This window comes from Bufo gargarizans, chromosome 3, assembly GCF_014858855.1.
Source record: "Bufo gargarizans isolate SCDJY-AF-19 chromosome 3, ASM1485885v1, whole genome shotgun sequence".
In the NCBI taxonomy this organism is placed as follows: domain Eukaryota; kingdom Metazoa; phylum Chordata; class Amphibia; order Anura; family Bufonidae; genus Bufo; species Bufo gargarizans.
The window spans coordinates 28951721-28972045 of NC_058082.1; the positions used below are offsets into that span (position 1 = coordinate 28951721).

Sequence of the window (20325 nt, forward strand, 5' to 3'; positions counted from 1 at the left end):
TCCCGTAACAGAGAATCTGTCTTCATGTCAGCAGAGAATTAGTCTGCATGTCATAGCAGAGAAGGAGGCTTCACGTCAGCCACCACTGCAACAGTCCATTGGCATATATTTAGGCCCAGCACCCAGGCAGAGGAGGGAGGTCCCGTAACAGAGAATCTGTCTTCATGTCAGCAGAGAATTAGTCTGCATGTCATAGCAGAGAATGAGGCTTCACGTCAGCCACCACTGCAACAGTCCATTGGCATATATTTAGGCCCAGCACACACACAGGCAGAGGAGAGAGGTCCCGTAACAGAGAATCTGGCTTCATGTCAGCAGAGAATCAGTCTGCATGTCATAGCAGAGAATGAGGCTTCACGTCAGCCACCACTGCAACAGTCCATTGGCATATATTTAGGCCCAGCACCCAGGCAGAGGAGGGAGGTCCCGTAACAGAGAATCTGTCTTCATGTCAGCAGAGAATTAGTCTGCATGTCATAGCAGAGAATGAGGCTTCACGTCAGCCACCACTGCAACAGTCCATTGGCATATATTTAGGCCCAGCACCCAGGCAGAGGAGGGAGGTCCCGTAACAGAGAATCTGTCTTCATGTCAGCAGAGAATTAGTCTGCATGTCATAGCAGAGAATGAGGCTTCACGTCAGCCACCACTGCAACAGTCCATTGGCATATATTTAGGCCCAGCACACACACAGGCAGAGGAGAGAGGTCCCGTAACAGAGAATCTGGCTTCATGTCAGCAGAGAATCAGTCTGCATGTCATAGCAGAGAATGAGGCTTCACGTCAGCCACCACTGCAACAGTCCATTGGCATATATTTAGGCCCAGCACACACACAGGCAGAGGAGAGAGGTCCCGTAACAGAGGATCTGGCTTCATGTCAGCAGAGAATCAGTCTGCATGTCATAGCAGAGAATCAGGCTTCACGTCAGCCACCACTGCAACAGTCCATTGTCATAAATTTAGGCCCAGCACCCAGGCAGAGGAGAGAGGTCCCGTAACAGACAATCTGGCTTCATGTCAGCAGAGAATTAGTCTGCATGTCATAGCAGAGAATGAGGCTTCACGTCAGCCACCACTGCAACAGTCCATTGGCATATATTTAGGCCTAGCACACAGGCAGAGGAGAGAGGTCCCGTAACAGACAATCTGGCTTCATGTCAGCAGAGAATCAGTCTGCATGTCATAGCAGAGAATGAGGCTTCACGTCACCCACCACTGCAACAGTCCATTGGCATATATTTAGGCCTAGCACACAGGCAGAGCAGAGAGGTCCCGTAACAGACGATCTGGCTTCATGTCAGCAGAGAATCAGTCTGCATGTCATAGCAGAGAATGAGGCTTCACGTCAGCCACCACTGCAACAGTCCATTGGCATATATTTAGGCCTAGCACACAGGCAGAGGAGAGAGGTCCCGTAACAGACAATCTGGCTTCATGTCAGCAGAGAATCAGTCTGCATGTCATAGCAGAGAATGAGGCTTCACGTCACCCACCACTGCAACAGTCCATTGGCATATATTTAGGCCTAGCACACAGGCAGAGCAGAGAGGTCCCGTAACAGACGATCTGGCTTCATGTCAGCAGAGAATCAGTCTGCATGTCATAGCAGAGAATGAGGCTTCACGTCACCCACCACTGCAACAGTCCATTGGCATATATTTAGGCCTAGCACACAGGCAGAGCAGAGAGGTCCCGTAACAGACAATCTGGCTTCATGTCAGCAGAGAATCAGTCTGCATGTCATAGCAGAGAATCAGGCTTCACGTCAGCCACCACTGCAACAGTCCATTGTCATAAATTTAGGCCCAGCACCCAGGCAGAGGAGAGAGGTCCCGTAACAGACAATCTGGCTTCATGTCAGCAGAGAATTAGTCTGCATGTCATAGCAGAGAATCAGGCTTCATGTCAGCCACCACTGCAACAGTCCATTGGCATATATTTAGGCCTAGCACACAGGCAGAGGAGAGGTTCATTCAACTTTGGGTAGCCTCGCAATATAATGGTAAAATGAAAATAAAAATAGGATTGAATGAGGAAGTGCCCTGGAGTCCAATAATATATGGTTATGGGGAGGTAGTTAATGTCTAATCTGGACAAGGGACGGACAGGTCCTGTGGGATCCATGCCTGGTTCATTTTTATGAACGTCAGCTTGTCCACATTGGCTGTAGACAGGCGGCTGCGTTTGTCTGTAATGACGCCCCCTGCCGTGCTGAATACACGTTCAGACAAAACGCTGGCTGCCGGGCAGGCCAGCACCTCCAAGGCATAAAAGGCTAGCTCTGGCCACGTGGACAATTTAGAGACCCAGAAGTTGAATGGGGCCGAACCATCAGTCAGTACGTGGAGGGGTGTGCACACGTACTGTTCCACCATGTTAGTGAAATGTTGCCTCCTGCTAACACGTTGCGTATCAGGTGGTGGTGCAGTTAGCTGTGGCGTGTTGACAAAAGTTTTCCACATCTCTGCCATGCTAACCCTGCCCTCAGAGGAGCTGGCCGTGACACAGCTGCCTTGGCGACCTCTTGCTCCTCCTCTGCCTTGGCCTTGGGCTTCCACTTGTTCCCCTGTGACATTTGGGAATGCTCTCAGTAGCGCGTCTACCAACGTGCGCTTGTACTCGCGCATCTTCCTATCACGCTCCAGTGCAGGAAGTAAGGTGGGCACATTGTCTTTGTAGCGTGGATCCAGCAGGGTGGCAACCCAGTAGTCCGCACAGGTTAAAATGTGGGCAACTCTGCTGTCGTTGCGCAGGCACTGCAGCATGTAGTCGCTCATGTGTGCCAGGCTGCCCAGGGGTAAGGACAAGCTGTCCTCTGTGGGAGGCGTATCGTCATCGTCCTGCCTTTCCCCCCAGCCACGCACCAGTGATGGACCCGAGCTGCGTTGGGTGCCACCCCGCTGTGACCATGCTTCATCCTCATCCTCCTCCACCTCCTCCTCATCCTCGTCCTCCTCGTCCTCCAGTAGTGGGCCCTGGCTGGCCACATTTGTACCTGGCCTCTGCTGTTGCCAAAAACCTCCCTCTGAGTCACTTCGAAGAGACTGGCCTGAAAGTGCTAAAAATGACCCCTCTTCCTCCTCCTCCTCCTCCTCCTGGGCCACCTCCTCTTCCATCATCGCCCTAAGTGTTTTCTCAAGGAGACATAGAAGTGGTATTGTAACGCTGATAACGGTGTCATCGCCACTGGCCATGTTGGTGGAGTACTCGAAACAGCGCAACAGGGCACACAGGTCTCGCATGGAGGCCCAGTCATTGGTGGTGAAGTGGTGCTGTTCTGTAGTGCGACTGACCCGTGCGTGCTGCAGCTGAAACTCCACTATGGCCTGCTGCTGCTCGCACAGTCTGTCCAGCATGTGCAAGGTGGAGTTCCACCTGGTGGGCACGTCGCATATGAGGCGGTGAGCGGGAAGGCCGAAGTTACGCTGTAGCGCAGACAGGCGAGCAGCAGCAGGATGTGAACGCCGGAAGTGCGAACAGACGGCCCGCACTTTATGCAGCAGCTCTGACATGTCGGGGTAGTTGTGAATGAACTTCTGCACCACCAAATTCAGCACATGCGCCAAGCAAGGGATGTGCGTCAAATTGGCTAGTCCCAGAGCTGCAACGAGATTTCGCCCATTATCACACACCACCAGGCCGGGCTTGAGGCTCACCGGCAGCAACCACTCGTCGGTCTGTTGTTCAATACCCCGCCACAACTCCTGTGCGGTGTGGGGCCTGTCCCCCAAACATATGAGTTTCAGAATGGCCTGCTGACGTTTACCCCGGGCTGTGGTGAAGTTGGTGGTGAAGGTGTGTGGCTGACTGGATGAGCAGGTGGAAGAAGAGGAGGAGGAAGCCGAGAAGGAGGAGGTGGCAACAGGAGGCAAAGAATGTTGCCCTGCGATCCTTGGCGGCGGAAGGACGTGCGCCAAACAGCTCTCCGCCTGGGGCCCAGCTGCCATTACATTTACCCAGTGTGCAGTTAGGGAGATATAGCGTCCCTGGCCGTGCTTACTGGTCCACGTATCTGTGGTTAGGTGGACCTTGCTACAGATGGCGTTGCGCAGTGCACACTTGATTTTATGGGATACTTGGTTGTGCAGGGAAGGCACGGCTCTCTTGGAGAAGTAGTGCCGGCTGGGAACAACATACTGTGGGACAGCAAGCGACATGAGCTGTTTGAAGCTGTCTGTGTCCACCAGCCTAAATGACAGCATTTCATAGGCCAGTAGTTTAGAAATGCTGGCATTCAGGGCCAGGGATCGAGGGTGGCTAGGTGGGAATTTACGCTTTCTATCAAATGTTTGTGAGATGGAGAGCTGAACGCTGGCGTGTGACATGGTTGAGACGCTTGGTGACGGAGGTGGTGGTGGTGGTGGTGTTGGTGGTACATCCCCTGTTTGCTGGGCGGCAGGTGCCAACGTTCCTCCAGAGGCGGAGGAAGAGGCCGAGGCGGCAGCAGCAGAATAGGCCGAGGCGGCAGCAGCAGAAGAGGTAGCAGGGGGAGCCTGAGTGACTTCCTTGGTTTTAAGGTGTTTACTCCACTGCAGTTCATGCTTTGCATGCAGGTGCCTGGTCATGCAGGTTGTGCTCAGGTTCAGAACGTTAATGCCTCGCTTCAGGCTCTGATGGCACAGCGTGCAAACCACTCGGGTCTTGTCGTCAGCACATTGTTTGAAGAAGTGCCATGCCAGGGAACTCCTTGAAGCTGCCTTTGGGGTGCTCGGTCCCAGATGGCGGCGGTCAGTAGCAGGCGGAGTCTCTTGGCGGCGGGTGTTCTGCTTTTGCCCACTGCTCCCTCTTTTGCTACGCTGTTGGCTCGGTCTCACCACTGCCTCTTCCTCCGAACTGTGAAAGTCAGTGGCACGACCTTCATTCCATGTGGGGTCTAGGACCTCATCGTCCCCTGCATCGTCTTCCACCCAGTCTTGATCCCTGACCTCCTGTTCAGTCTGCACACTGCAGAAAGACGCAGCAGTTGGCACCTGTGTTTCGTCATCATCAGAGACATGCTGAGGTGGTATTCCCATGTCCTCATCATCAGGAAACATAAGTGGTTGTGCGTCAGTGCATTCTATGTCTTTCACCGCTGGGGAAGGGCTAGGTGGATGCCCTTGGGAAACCCTGCCAGCGGAGTCTTCAAACAGCATAAGAGACTGCTGCATAACTTGAGGCTGAGACAGTTTCCCTGGTATGCATGGGGGTGATGTGACAGACTGATGGGGTTGGTTTTCAGGCGCCATCTGTGCGCTTTCTGCAGAAGACTGGGTGGGAGATAATGTGAACGTGCTGGATCCACTGTCGGCCACCCAATTGACTAATGCCTGTACCTGCTCAGGCCTTACCATCCTTAGAACGGCATTGGGCCCCACCATATATCGCTGTAAATTCTGGCGGCTACTGGGACCTGAGGTAGTTGGTACACTAGGACGTGTGGATGTGGCAGAACGGCCACGTCCTCTCCCAGCACCAGAGGGTCCACTAACACCACCACGACCATGTCCACGTCCGCGTCCCTTACTAGATGTTTTTCTCATTGTTATGGTTCACCACAACAACAAATATATTATTTGGCCCAATGTATTGTATTCAAATTCAGCGGGATATAAATTTGAGGCCTAGTATTTAGGCGCTGGGTGACCGGTATGGATTTAGTGACAGAATTAGACTTGGAAATGCACAGAAGCGTGTGTGTGTGAAGTTATTCTGAATGACCCAATGTGCACCTTGAATATTATATACCCTTTTAGGGATAGATTTCAAATAGCTCTGATATAGCAGAAACCACTAAATTATGAAATTGCTAAATTGGGAATTGTATTTCAACCCAGAACAAAAAATGTGCTTTGACGGACACTAAATAACTTTCCCAGCCACAACAGGACAGCGTTAACGAGAGATTTAGCAGGATATAAATTTGAGGCCTAGTATTTAGGCGCTGGGTGACAGGTATGGGTTTAGTGACAGAATTAGACTTGGAAATACACAGTAGCGGGTGTGTGTGAAGTTATTCTGAATGACCCAATGTGCACCTTGAATATTATATACCCTTTTAGGGATAGATTTCAAATAGCTCTGATATAGCAGAAACCACTAAATTATGAAATTGCTAAATTGGGAATTGTATTTCAACCCAGAACAAAAAATGTGCTTTGACGGACACTAAATAACTTTCCCAGCCACAACAGGACAGCGTTAACGAGAGATTTAGCAGGATATAAATTTGAGGCCTAGTATTTAGGCGCTGGGTGACAGGTATGGGTTTAGTGACAGAATTAGACTTAGAAATACACAGTAGCGGGTGTGTGTGAAGTTATTCTGAATGACCCAATGTGCACCTTGAATATTATATACCCTTTTAGGGATAGATTTCAAATAGCTCTGATATAGCAGAAACCACTAAATTATGAAATTGCTAAATTGGGAATTGTATTTCAACCCAGAACAAGAAATGTGCTTGAACGGACACTAAATAACTCGCCCAGCTACAGCACTAAGGACAGATTTAGCTGGATATAAATTTGAGGCCTAGTATTTAGGCGCTGGGTGACAGGTATGGGTTTAGTGACAGAATTAGACTTGGAAATGCACAGTAGCGGGTGTGTGAAGTTATTCTGAATGTCCCTATGTGCACCTTCAATATGATCTACCCTTTTAGGGATAGATTTCAAATAGCTCTGATATAGCAGGAACCACTAAATTATGAAATTGCTAAATTGGGAATTGTATTTCAACCCAGAACAAGAAATGTGCTTGAACGGACACTAAATAACTCGCCCAGCTACAGCACTAAGGACAGATTTAGCTGGATATAAATTTGAGGCCTAGTATTTAGGCGCTGGGTGACAGGTATGGGTTTAGTGACAGAATTAGACTTGGAAATACACAGTAGCGGGTGTGTGTGAAGTTATTCTGAATGACCCAATGTGCACCTTGAATTTTATATACCCTTTTAGGGATAGATTTCAAATAGCTCTGATATAGCAGAAACCACTAAATTATGAAATTGCTAAATTGGGAATTGTATTTCAACCCAGAACAAGAAATGTGCTTGAACGGACACTAAATAACTCGCCCAGCTACAGCACTAAGGACAGATTTAGCTGGATATGAATTTGAGGCCTAGTATTTAGGCGCTGGGTGACAGGTATGGGTTTAGTGACAGAATTAGACTTGGAAATACACAGTAGCGGGTGTGTGTGAAGTTATTCTGAATGACCCAATGTGCACCTTGAATATTATATACCCTTTTAGGGATAGATTTCAAATAGCTCTGATATAGCAGAAACCACTAAATTATGAAATTGCTAAATTGGGAATTGTATTTCAACCCAGAACAAGAAATGTGCTTGAACGGACACTAAATAACTCGCCCAGCTACAGCACTAAGGACAGATTTAGCTGGATATAAATTTGAGGCCTAGTATTTAGGCGCTGGGTGACAGGTATGGGTTTAGTGACAGAATTAGACTTGGAAATGCACAGTAGCGGGTGTGTGAAGTTATTCTGAATGTCCCTATGTGCACCTTCAATATGATCTACCCTTTTAGGGATAGATTTCAAATAGCTCTGATATAGCAGAAACCACAAAATTATGAAATTGCTAAATTGGGAATTGTATTTCAACCCAGAACAAGAAATGTGCTTGAACGGACACTAAATAACTCGCCCAGCTACAGCACTAAGGACAGATTTAGCTGGATATAAATTTGAGGCCTAGTATTTAGGCGCTGGGTGACAGGTATGGGTTTAGTGACAGAATTAGACTTGGAAATACACAGTAGCGGGTGTGTGTGAAGTTATTCTGAATGACCCAATGTGCACCTTGAATATTATATACCCTTTTAGGGATAGATTTCAAATAGCTCTGATATAGCAGAAACCACTAAATTATGAAATTGCTAAATTGGGAATTGTATTTCAACCCAGAACAAGAAATGTGCTTGAACGGACACTAAATAACTCGCCCAGCTACAGCACTAAGGACAGATTTAGCTGGATATGAATTTGAGGCCTAGTATTTAGGCGCTGGGTGACAGGTATGGGTTTAGTGACAGAATTAGACTTGGAAATACACAGTAGCGGGTGTGTGTGAAGTTATTCTGAATGACCCAATGTGCACCTTGAATATTATATACCCTTTTAGGGATAGATTTCAAATAGCTCTGATATAGCAGAAACCACTAAATTATGAAATTGCTAAATTGGGAATTGTATTTCAACCCAGAACAAGAAATGTGCTTGAACGGACACTAAATAACTCGCCCAGCTACAGCACTAACGACAGATTTAGCTGGATATGAATTTGAGGCCTAGTATTTAGGCGCTGGGTGACAGGTATGGGTTTAGTGACAGAATTAGACTTGGAAATGCACAGTAGCGGGTGTGTGTGAAGTTATTCTGAATGACCCTATGTGCACCTTGAATATTATATACCCTTTTAGGGATAGATTTCAAATAGCTCTGATACAGCAGAAACCACTAAATTTTTAAATTGCTAAATTGGGAATTGTATTTCAACCCAGAACAAAAAATGTGCTTTGACGGACACTAAATAACTTTCCCAGCCACAACAGGACAGCGGTAACGAGAGATTTAGCGGGATATAAATTTGAGGCCTAGTATTTAGGCGCTGGGTGACCGGTATGGATTTAGTGACAGAATTAGACTGGGATATGGCCAAAAAATAACCACACTATTGCTGGTTAAATGCACTTGGTGATGGGCGCAGCTTGCCCCTGATGTAGTATATGGCCAAAAAATGAACAGACTATTGCTGGTTAAATGCACTTGGTGTCACAGCTTGACCAACCACACTACTGAGGGTTAAATGCACTTGGTGACGGGCGCAGCTTGCCCCTGATTTAGTATATGGCCAAAAAATGAACAGACTATTGCTGGTTAAATGCACTTGGTGTGATAGCTTGACCAACCACACTACTGAGGGTTAAATGCACTTGGTGTGACAGCTTCACCCTGATGTAGGCTTTAGCCAAAAAACAACCACACCATTGAGGGTTAAATGCACTTGGTCGCAGCTTGTGCTGGCGCACCACAAGACACAAAATGGCCGCCGATCACCCCAGAAAAATGTGACTGACAAACGGTCTGGGCAGCCTAAAAACAGTGAGCAATTGAGGATCAGCAGCTCAATGATCCACAGCTGCAGATCGATCAGTTAATCAAGTCCTTTGGAGGAGTTAATCTGCCTAATCTCGCCCTACTGTCGCAGCCGCAACCTCTCCCTACGCTAATCAGAGCAGAGTGACGGGCGGCGCTATGTGACTCCAGCTTAAATAGAGGCTGGGTCACATGGTGCTCTGGCCAATCACAGCCATGCCAATAGTAGGCATGGCTGTGATGGCCTCTTGGGGCAAGTAGTATGACGCTTGTTGATTGGCTGCTTTGCAGCCTTTCAAAAAGCGCCAAGAAAGCGTCACAAAAGCGCGAAGAAAGCGACGAACACCGAACCCGAACCCGGACTTTTACGAAAATGTCCGGGTTCGGGTCCGTGTCACGGACACCCCAAAATTCGGTACGAACCCGAACTATACAGTTCGAGTTCGCTCATCCCTACTTATCAGACAAGACATGAGGCAAGTGAAGGAGCGGATTGGTGAGATGGAGGGCCGACTAAGTACAATGGAGGATCAGGTACCGCCTGTAAAAAGAGACCTTCAGCGTGTAATACACAATGTCTCACTGCTTATATCTAAATCTGATGATCTTGAGAATAGACTGAGACGTAACAATGTCCGAATATTTGGTGTGCCTGAACACACTGAGGGAGCTGATGCTGTTACGTTTATGGAGAAATGGCTTGCTGATAAAATTGGAAGAGAATGTAAGGCCCCAGAGGTGCATTACCACCTTTTTACACCTTTCTCCACTATCTCTTATGGTTAATATACTGTCATCATATGTACTGATTCCCAGGTCCTGTATAATGTGCATATTCTTTTATCTGCAACTGTTATTATGTAATGTACCTGGTTCACCAGCAGATGGCGGCAAGCATGGCAGAGCTATATTTGCAGAGGATGGAACCATCTTTCCATTTTCGTTAGTTAGTGAAGGTGAGTGTCTAGAGTACCCCCTGCCAAGGGAGACTGTGGAGCAGGATCTCGTCCCTGCTGGGCGAGCCCTGACTGAGCCGGCAGAGCACCTTCAGCTCTGCTGGACAAAGAGGCAGAAGCCTTAAGCCTCTGAAGCCAGGGAGAAAAAGCTCCTCTGGGTAAAGACAAAGACAGACCAGACTCCAGAAAGTTAAGCACAGACTCCACAAAGTTCCTATGTAATCCTGACAGCACAGCAGAGCCATAGACGTAGCAGAGCCGAGTGTGTTTGCTTGCCAGAATTAATGCCAAAGCCTGCTGATGACCAAGACAAAGTTGGAAGATTGTTTCCTGATGAAAGTTTATTCAAGTAAAGCTGTTGTTCAACGTTATACCAAGTCTGGACTCAATTTATTTCTTCATCCCACCATTCAACTACCCCCTTTTCTGCAGCAGACGGCCACGCCTGGGGTTCCAGCATATCCAGGTAGGAGCACCGTGACAAGTGCAACACTATTAAGGGACATTAGGCCACCCTACACTACTCTGGCATTCTTACCCTGGGTACGATCCATATCACTAAAAGGGGCCCTCGGCTTCACGGCAACTGGCGTAATGACAAACTTTGTACTTTAAGGGACCCCAAGTAGTGGTGAACCAGTCCCAACACCGGTCGGCCCCTGCTGCAAGAGACTGTCTCCCCTGTTTGCTATTGAGCAGGCTCACTGCGTACCATTTCACCCTCCACCACCAGGGCCGCTGCCGAGACCTCTTCTGATCAAAGTTCTGCATTTTAGAGATCGGAATGCGATTTTGAGAGGCGCACGAGACTGTGCAGATCTTACTATAAATGGCAATCGTGCATCCTTGTTTACTGATTTTTCTGCGGAGGTACAAAAATGAAGAGCACACTTCCTGGGTGTCAAAAAATGACTGAGAGTTCTACAGCTACCCTTTTCGATGATCTACTGCGGCAGGTTACAATTTTGAGCTGTGCCAGGTCCCAACGCCGCAGTAGCACTATTGAGGCAGATCCTATGCTAGCTCTGTTAAACTGTATCTACATTCATGGATCAGGAATTTCTTTTACCCCAGCTTCTCCACTGCAGGAGAAATGTCTGTTTTGTTAGCGAGCTTGTTTGGGTGGGATGGGTGGGTTTGGGGGGTAGACGAGACATTATGTATGTTTTCCATTGGGCTGTGCAATGGCCTTGGGGTAAGCGGCACTGGGCTGTTTCTTTTTTGGAGATGGTTTAATGATGGGTACCCTTAAGATTATTGCTTGGAATGTGCAGGGATTAGGCACAACCTCTAAACGGCATGCTGTCTTTTACGCTTTGCAAACACACCAACCAGCAATCCTCTGTCTTTCTGAAACACATCTTACTCTCAACTAGGGCTGCAGTAAACGATTATTTTAGAAATAGAGTATTCTACTGATTATTTTTTATGATTAATCGAGTAATCTAATAAGAATAAATGAATTAATAGACTATTTACCTTTATAAAAACTCATCAGACCCCCTGCCATCAGTCCCCAACACCCTTGGTTCCCCCCTGTGCGATCAGCCCAAGTGCATCAGTTCCCCCCAGTGCCATCAGCTCCACTATCCCCCTGTGCCATCAGCCCCATTCCTCCAGTGCCTTCAGCTCTCCCCCACCCCAGTACCACCAGCTTGGCCCTCAGTGCCATCAGCTGCCCCCTCAATGCCATCAGCTGCCAGCTAGTGCCATCAGCTTCCCTCCCAGTGCCATCAGCTTGCCCCCCAGTGCCGTCAGCTTGCCCCCCAGTGCCACCAGCTGCCCCCTCAGTGCCACCAGCTGCTGGCCGGTGCAAAGATTCTTGTCAACACAAGCGAATCTACATTTTGGCGCCCCCCCCCCCCCCCCCATCATCTCTAGTAAAGTAACAGTCCGGTATTTAAAAAAAAATAAACACTTTTCTACTTACCTCCATGTCAGCGATGCGATGCGATGCAGCCTCTAGTGTTGAAGATTTGGTGCTCGTGTTCTTATTTAGCCTGTCTTTCATAAAAGCTTGTGATGGGATTTGAACCCTTGCCCTTCTGTATCAGAGGTAAAGCACTTACCCACACAGCAATGACAGCTGTACAGACAGTTACTTTAAAAAATATATATATATATATAAGACTTCTACTGTAGATAACTTTTTTTCGTTTTTTGTTGGGAAGGACTAAAGGAAGTAGAATTAGATATGAAACCCTGCAAAGAAACTAAGAATTGGGTGGTCTAGCAATGCCCAACCCTTTATTATATTTTCTATCAGCTCAGCTGCAGCATTTTAAATGATGGAACACGGCTGGAGAAGCGGGAAGAATTGGCAGAATGGCAGTTAAATGGGCATCGGGACGGGAAGTCTATGTATAACAGAACAGATTCAGTATTAATGGTGCAGTAAACAAACTAGATAAATGCGCTTGTATATTAGACCTCCTGTTGACAATGAGTCTGACGATCAGTAAGTCTATGTATACCAGAACAGATTAAAGGGGTTGGCCACCCTAAGTATCAAAAATCCATAGTGCCCTAGACAATAGCCAAAACCATGAAGTATTTATATCATGTGACATGTACGGGCTTTATATCATTTTTCTAACCCGTTCACCATGACCGGCTTCCCTGGAGGAGCTCCCTCAGACCGGCTGTGTGGGAGGAGCACCGGCAAAGTGAAAGTAAAAATCCCAGCATGCATTGCAGCAAGCATGTTCAGAGGAGCAGTCACATGACATCCCACCTGTGTTTCCATAGAGACAAGAGCCCCTCAGATAATATCAATAACTTCTGTACAGACATAGCAATAGGAAGTATGCCCCAGTCCCATCAGCACACAGGAATATGATGCTAATGTATCATACATATGTTACTGGGGGGAGGGAGGTGCCCTGTTCATAAACTTGCTGTAGGGCCCGGTCATTTCTAGTTGCACCATTGGATGTAAGCCATGAACAGAATGAGAAGAGGGGAAGATTTATAATTTCCCTTGTTTCTAAAAATGGCGTTAAAAAGTTGCAAACTATGTGTTTGTGATTTTTTACTGTGCCTTTAAAAACTAAAGAAAGGGCGTGACAATGGTCCGGAGGGGGCATGACCAGTCGCCCCAACAAATTTATGTTCATTTTCCCCAGTTTTCTGACTCAAATGAAGCCAGAAATCTAGGGCAGCTCTTAGCTGTCCTAGATTTCTGTTTAGGTGCATGGACGGCCATAGGAGGGGGGCTGTTGGGAACAGATCTTTGTTGCACAAGAGCTCTGATGAATACATTTGTACAAATCGATCTGCTCACATAGAGGAGTCTTCTGTCTATCTCATCACACGACTAAGGCTACGTCTACACGACGACATTTGTCGCGCGACAGATAGGGCACAAAATCACTGCAACATTTGTAGCGCAACATTTTGTTGCACTAATGTCGCGCGACAATTTTTATAATGGCAGTCTATGGTGTCGCACTGCAACATGCAACATACTGCGACTGCATGGATTTTCTGCGACTGTTGCGTCGCAGTCGCAGCATGTTGCAGTGCGACACCATAGACTGCCATTATAAAAATTGTTGCGCGACATTAGTGCAACAAAATGTCGTCGTGTAGACGTAGCCTAAGGCTACTTTCACACTAGCGTTAGCAGGGTCTGGCAGACTGTTCCCCTGCTGGATCCGTGCTAACACTAGCCCACGAGTGCCGTCGCATGTCCGCTCCGGCCCCATTCACATTCACTAATGCCCAGCACGCTGGGTTTTTTGTCTGGCATTAAAGTGAATGGGGCCAGAGCGGACTTCCAGCGGCACTCGTGGGCTACCGTTAGCACGGATCACTGTGTACAGTGTTGAAGGGGTCACAGATCTCTATATGCAGTGGTGGGGGTCATATATCACCACATTCAGAGTGCAGAAAGAAGAAGGCACACAACTATAGACGGCGAGACTAGTGACTGCTGCTGATATCACTGACCTCCACCATACTGACAGCTCACAAGGGGTTAACGCTCCTGAACTGTTGGTCTTGCTGTAATATCATGTCTGTGATAAGAACACAGAGCAGAGGGGCCATAAACAGGACAGACACTGGGATTGCTCACAGTTTGTGGTCCACAGAGCTTCCCTGGCTCTGCTACATCCTCACATGTTGGCAGGATCCTCTCAGTACGGGGGAAACATAGGGGCAGTCAGATCAGCCATCACAGCTTCTCCTCAGTCTCCCTAACAAGTGTCCCCGCTAAGCCCCTGCCAGGAGTGCCAGTCACAGAAGGAAAGCACCTCTGATACAAGCAGGACCATTTAGGACCCAGACAGAAGCACACTCCTTCAGGCATGGACGAGGTTGCTCCTCCATGGCACATGCAAGGCATGGACGAGACAGGCTGCTGTGAGAGCAGGACAGGAGGGGTCGTGGCTGCCAATAGCAGGAAAACCAGGAAGATCTGCTTAAGAAAATATATTAGTAAGTGTAATATCTCCCTACTTTTTTTTATAGTTTTAATGAGTTCCAACAGAGTGGCCCGCCCCTTTAAGTATGAATGACGCAGCAGATGAACTAGAAAAACGCGCCTATATATTAGACCACCTGTCGGCAATGGGTCTGACACACAATAAAAGCCTCATTCACACGTCTGTGTTTTTGTCACGGAAGGTGTACAGACAACTAGAAGACACAAAATGAAGATCCGACTGACTGGATCCAAAACTAAGGAACCAAAGGGAAAGCCCTGCAACAGACCTGGCTCTCTCCCTAACTGCTCAGCCTATGCAAAAATCTCAATGGTAGATGATCGCATATCCTCGTTCCTCGACTGTATAACACCTGAACACCCTATAATAAAGAGGGGACACGACCACCGGCTCCCTACACTTGATACAGAGGGAGTCAGGGTCACCTGGGATCCAGCAAACAGGAAAACAAGAAATGAATGAACAAAACATATCTGTAGAAGACTCAGTAGTAGCATCCAGCATGCACACACTCCAGGAAGTTGTATAAACCGCAAAGTGATGCAGTATGGGAAGGGATGCAATCAGTGCAACTACATGACAGCTGAGAGAGGCTAACAAGATGAGAAAAGGAAAGCAAAGCAAAAGGAACCTCAAGGAGGAGGTTCTGAAGAATGTCTGTCAGAGCTTCTCAGATGTCTGGTAGTGACAGTTTTGGTCAGTGATTTCCATCAGTGATTTTGAACCAAAACCAGGTGCGGCTCTAAACACAGAACAGGAGCAGATCTTTCCCTTATACCAGGCATGTCCAAACTGCGGCCCTCCAGCTGTTGCAAAACTACAACTCCCAGCGTGCCTGTGTAGCTTACAGCTATTAGGGCATGCTGGGAGTTGTAGTTTTGCAACAGCTGGAGGGCCGCAGTTTGGACATGCCTGCCTTATACCTTATGTCTGTGGAGGCTCCAATCCTAGTTTTGGCTCACAATCACTGATGGAAATCACTGACCAAAACACTGACATGTGAATGAGGCATAAATCTATGTATATCTGAACAGATTTATTATTTAAGGCGCAGCAGAAGAACTAGGTAAACGAGCCTATATCTTAGACCGCCTGTTGATAATCAGTCTGATGCACAGTATGTCTATATATAACAGAAAAGATGAAATATAAATGGAGCAGCAGATAAACGAGAAAAACACTCCTATATATTAGACCGCCTTTTGACAAAGAATCGGATGCACAGTAAGTCTACGTATCACAGAACAGATTAAGTATAAATGGCGGAGTAGTGGAACAAGATGCACAGGGCGAATACGCTGAGCCTACACTGTCCCTGCAGTCTCCCTATCCTCTCTCTATGCTGTCCCTACAATGTATAAAAATTATCCCTACGATCTCCCTGCACTGTCCCTGCACTGTCCCTATCCAATCTTCTATAATTAAAAGTTTTGTTAACAACTGTCTCTAGCGCTTGGCACATCTGTCCCTATGCTCAGTTCACAGTGAAATGGCAGAGAGCAGGCGAGATTTGGGCTTTACAGGGCAGTGACATCACAGGGGAAGGCTATCGGTTGATTGGCTGGCTGCACAGCATTATGGGTCACATCGCGTTCTCGAGCTTCTTCCTTTCACTTTGTGACACGTGTAGCCACCATTTGCAGGGAATAATCCGTATTGCATGGTCTGTACTTGATGCAAGGAAAAACCACCTACTATGGTATCTACTTGCTACAACAAAAAATAATTAATATTGCATGGTCTGTTTTTGATGCCCGGGCTGCTGGCAATCCATATGCTCTAAAACAAGCATAAACCAAGGTCAGCTTTCTAGGTGAGACAAACTGCACTGGCTAGGATGAGGAAAAAAATCAACCAATGTGTGAGCTGTGAGAGAGTTTTTATATGGCGGTAACAATTAATTATGCTAATTCTTAATTTGTTATTCTAGGTGGGCAGTGCTAGGTTGGAAAACAGGATATCAAGCTCTGTGCTACCTGAGGATGAAGAGAAAATTAGATACAGTATATTCTAGTACATAGGACCAGCATTATAGAAGTTATATTCTTTTACATAGAAGGTGGTATTATAGTAGTTATATTCTTGTATATAGGGGAAGTATTATAGTAGTTATATTCTTGTACATAGGTGGCAGTATTATAGTAGTTATATTCTTGTACATAGGAGCAGTATTATCGTAGTTATATTCTTGTACATAGGAGTCAGTATTATAGTAGTTATAGTTTTGTACATAGGAGGCAGTATTATAGTAGTTATATTCTTGTACATAGGAGCAGTAATATAGTAGTTATATTCTTGTACATAGGAGCAGTAATATAGTAGTTATATTCTTGTACATAGGAGCAGTATTATAGTAGTTATATTCTTGTACATAGGAGCAGTATTATAGTAGTTATATTCTTGTACATAGGAGGCAGTATTATAGTAGTTATATTCTTGTACATAGGCGGCAATATTATAATGGTTATATTCTTGTACATAGACGGCAGTATTATAGTAGTTATATTCTTGTACATACATAGGAGCAGTATTATAGTAGTTATATTCTTGTACATAGGAGCAGTATTATAGTAGTTATATTCTTGTACATACATAGGAGCAGTATTATAGTAGTTATATTCTTGTACATAGGAGCAGTATTATAGTAGTTATATTCTTGTACATAGGAGGCAGTATTATAGTAGTTATATTCTTGTACATAGGCGGCAATATTATAATGGTTATATTCTTGTACATAGACGGCAGTATTATAGTAGTTATATTCTTGTACATACATAGGAGCAGTATTATAGTAGTTATATTCTTGTACATAGGAGCAGTATTACAGTAGTTATATTCTTGTACCTAGGAAATAGTCACCAGTGTAGGAAATCATGCATGGTAGGCAGGGGACCCTGGTACAGATTTTGCACTGGGGCCCAGGATCTTCAAGATATGACTCTGTGGACAACTTCTCAAAAATGTGACCTGCCTTTAAATGTGTCAAAAAAGGGTATTAATTTTCTAAGGACATCACCAGTTTTGACTATAGCCTGTGTCACAGCCTCATTCCAGTTAAAGGGGTTGTCCCACAAAAAAATATTCAGCAGTTTTCAATCCAACACCTGGCTCTGAATAGTTTCTTAATTGCATGTGATTAAAATTTTGTATAGCCACTCAATGAGTCATTCAATAAAATGTATCTGTATTGCGCCACCTGCTGTCTGCACTTTTTCTTATTTCTCTGTCCATCTCACTCAGTTGGGCGTACATGCTCAGTTTTATCCTTCAACTGGCTGTGATAGGGAGACAGTTGCAGCAGAAAGGACACTCACCCTGAGAAAGGTCATGCCCGCTAAGCTGCCGGCTTGAAATAAATCTAGCAGAACAATTGGAGCAAGAAATGGGGAGATCCCTGGATCCATATGAGGTGGAAGGATGGTTCTAACTTTGTTAGAAACAGAATGTTATGTATTTTATGATGTCTGATTTATTTTATTTTTTTACATTTATCAAGGGATTACCCCTTTAAATGGGCTGAACTGCAATACCAGATGTTTTAATCACATGAATGATTTAAATCCTGTTTTACACATCAGCAAGTGTGGCTAATATCATCCATAACCCACATGAACTTCTCAGTATATTATATTTGTCATTACAGCCCGACCTGACCATGTGCACCGGGAAATGTGCAAAATTTATCGGCAAACTCCTGTTCCCGTTAGGAATCTGCGCAATTGTTGCAAATCTGCTGCTGTACTTCCCAAATGGCAAAATCCCAGAGATGGAACAGATCACAGATTTTGTCTGGTTTTTCCATGGCATCGTTGGGGCTGGATTATTGGTGAGTCTATATGATTTATTCATGAGTTGAACAATATAAAAGAAGAGTACTGCACTATAGTGTCCACAAAACAGTGCTCACGTAATACAGTGTCCATATATCGGAGCCCACATTATCATTTCAGTGTCCTCTTACTGTATGATGTAATCATACAGTGCTGCATAATAATTCTATAACGGCGTCAGTAGAGTCCTATGGACCCCAGAGTAAACTTTGTACCAGGCTATCACCCCTCCCCAGCCCATTGTATCCAAAAATATCAGACTGTGAATTGTGCTCAGATTCACTGCAGATTTACCACTATACAATGAAAATGAGGAGGGTCATTTTATCAAAGACCAGTCTTTGATTTTCTCTAAGACACCAGAGGATGTGCTTAATTTGCACCTAAATGCAAAAAAAGTATGTGCACGGGTGTTTATAAAGTTGCAAAAATGTGTTTTTATGCCAAAAACGGGCGTAATCATAAATGACCCCCATTATCTGTGTCTTTTCCACAACTTAATGAGCATACTGCAGATTTAAAAACCTGCAACATGCTCAAATGTGGAATTTCTGGAGATTTAAAAAATTCCATTCACTTGTATTACACATGGCCATGGCTCTGCAGCCTATCCATGATGCCTGAATATGGTTTATGAATTCACCTCCCTTCACCTTTCTTAATCTAAGTAACTTGTATAAGTACATTCATGCCCCTCTCCTCCAGTAAATATCAGTGATCTTATCTACTAACCAAACACATAAATAATACCGTCATATACAGTTTATATTAAAATAATATTTGTATTACCCTTCACATTCCACACATGTGTACACATTACACACACATATATATTTCATATGCGGTTACATATACACAGTACAAACTCGCATATATACATTACACTTATATATACACATTACACACACTGACATATACACATTACTCACATTTACACGACATGCGGGGGCATTGTTAATGTAAAGGGGGCACAATGGGCATTTCTACTATGGAGGGGGCACAATGGGCATTTCTACTATGGAGGGGGCACAATGGGCATTTCTACTCTGGAGGGGGCACGATGGGCATTTCTACTCTGGAGGGGGCACAATGGGCATTTTTACTCTGGAGGGGGCACAATAGGCATTTCTGCTATGGAGGGGGCACAGTGCACAGAGGGCATTACTACTATGAAGGGGGCACAGAGGGCATTACTACTATTAAGAGGGCACAATGGGGATTTCTATTATGGAGGGGACACAGAGGGAATTATTACTGTGAAGGGGGCACAATGGGCATTATTACTGTAAAGGGGGCACAATGGGCATTACTACTATTAGGGGGCACAATGGGCATTATTACTGTGAAGGGGGACAATGGGCATTACTACTTTTAAGAGGCATTATTACTATGAAGGAGGCACAATGGGTATTATTACTATGAAGGGGGCACAATGGGGATTATTACTGTGAAGGGGCACATATAGGGCATTACTACTGTGAAAGGGGCACAGAGAGGGCATAACTACTGTGAGGGGCACAATAAGAGAATAACTACTGTGAATCGGGCACAATGAAGGGATAAGTACTTTAAGGGGGCATAATGTGGGCATAACTACTGTTAGGGGGCACACATCTGTACAAAACTACGGTGAAGGTTGTACAATGAGGGCAATACTACTGTGAGGGGATACGATTTTTTTTAAAGTATTGGGGGAGGGGGGGTGCCAGAGAAAGGACCCGCCCCGGGTGTCAAACAACTTAGGCACACCACTGTACTGTAGTTTTTGTCCAGCCATCTCTCGCCATGTTTGCCATGCTGCAGCCGGACCTCCGGACCGCCCCAATTATAGTGAATGGGGCCGGAGTGGACTTCCGTCGGCATGGTGGGCTAGCGTTAGCACGGATCCAGCACATTACTCAAATGTACACATTACATACGCACATTTACACATTCATTACACACGTACAAACATAACACACACACAAGCTATAAACACGTTATA

The 20325-nt window shown here is 45.8% G+C and overlaps 1 protein-coding gene across 1 annotated transcript in view; it reads left to right on the plus strand.

The window, feature by feature from the left end:
- LOC122932127 (transmembrane 4 L6 family member 1-like) overlaps window positions 1-20325 on the plus strand; it is a 52394-nt gene that overhangs the window by 9145 nt on the left and 22924 nt on the right. The window contains exon 2 of the mRNA XM_044286370.1: window positions 18155-18337. Within this exon, the coding sequence (XP_044142305.1) occupies window positions 18167-18337 (171 nt within the window). The 5' untranslated portion in view covers window positions 18155-18166. The remainder of the gene's footprint in view (window positions 1-18154; window positions 18338-20325) is intronic.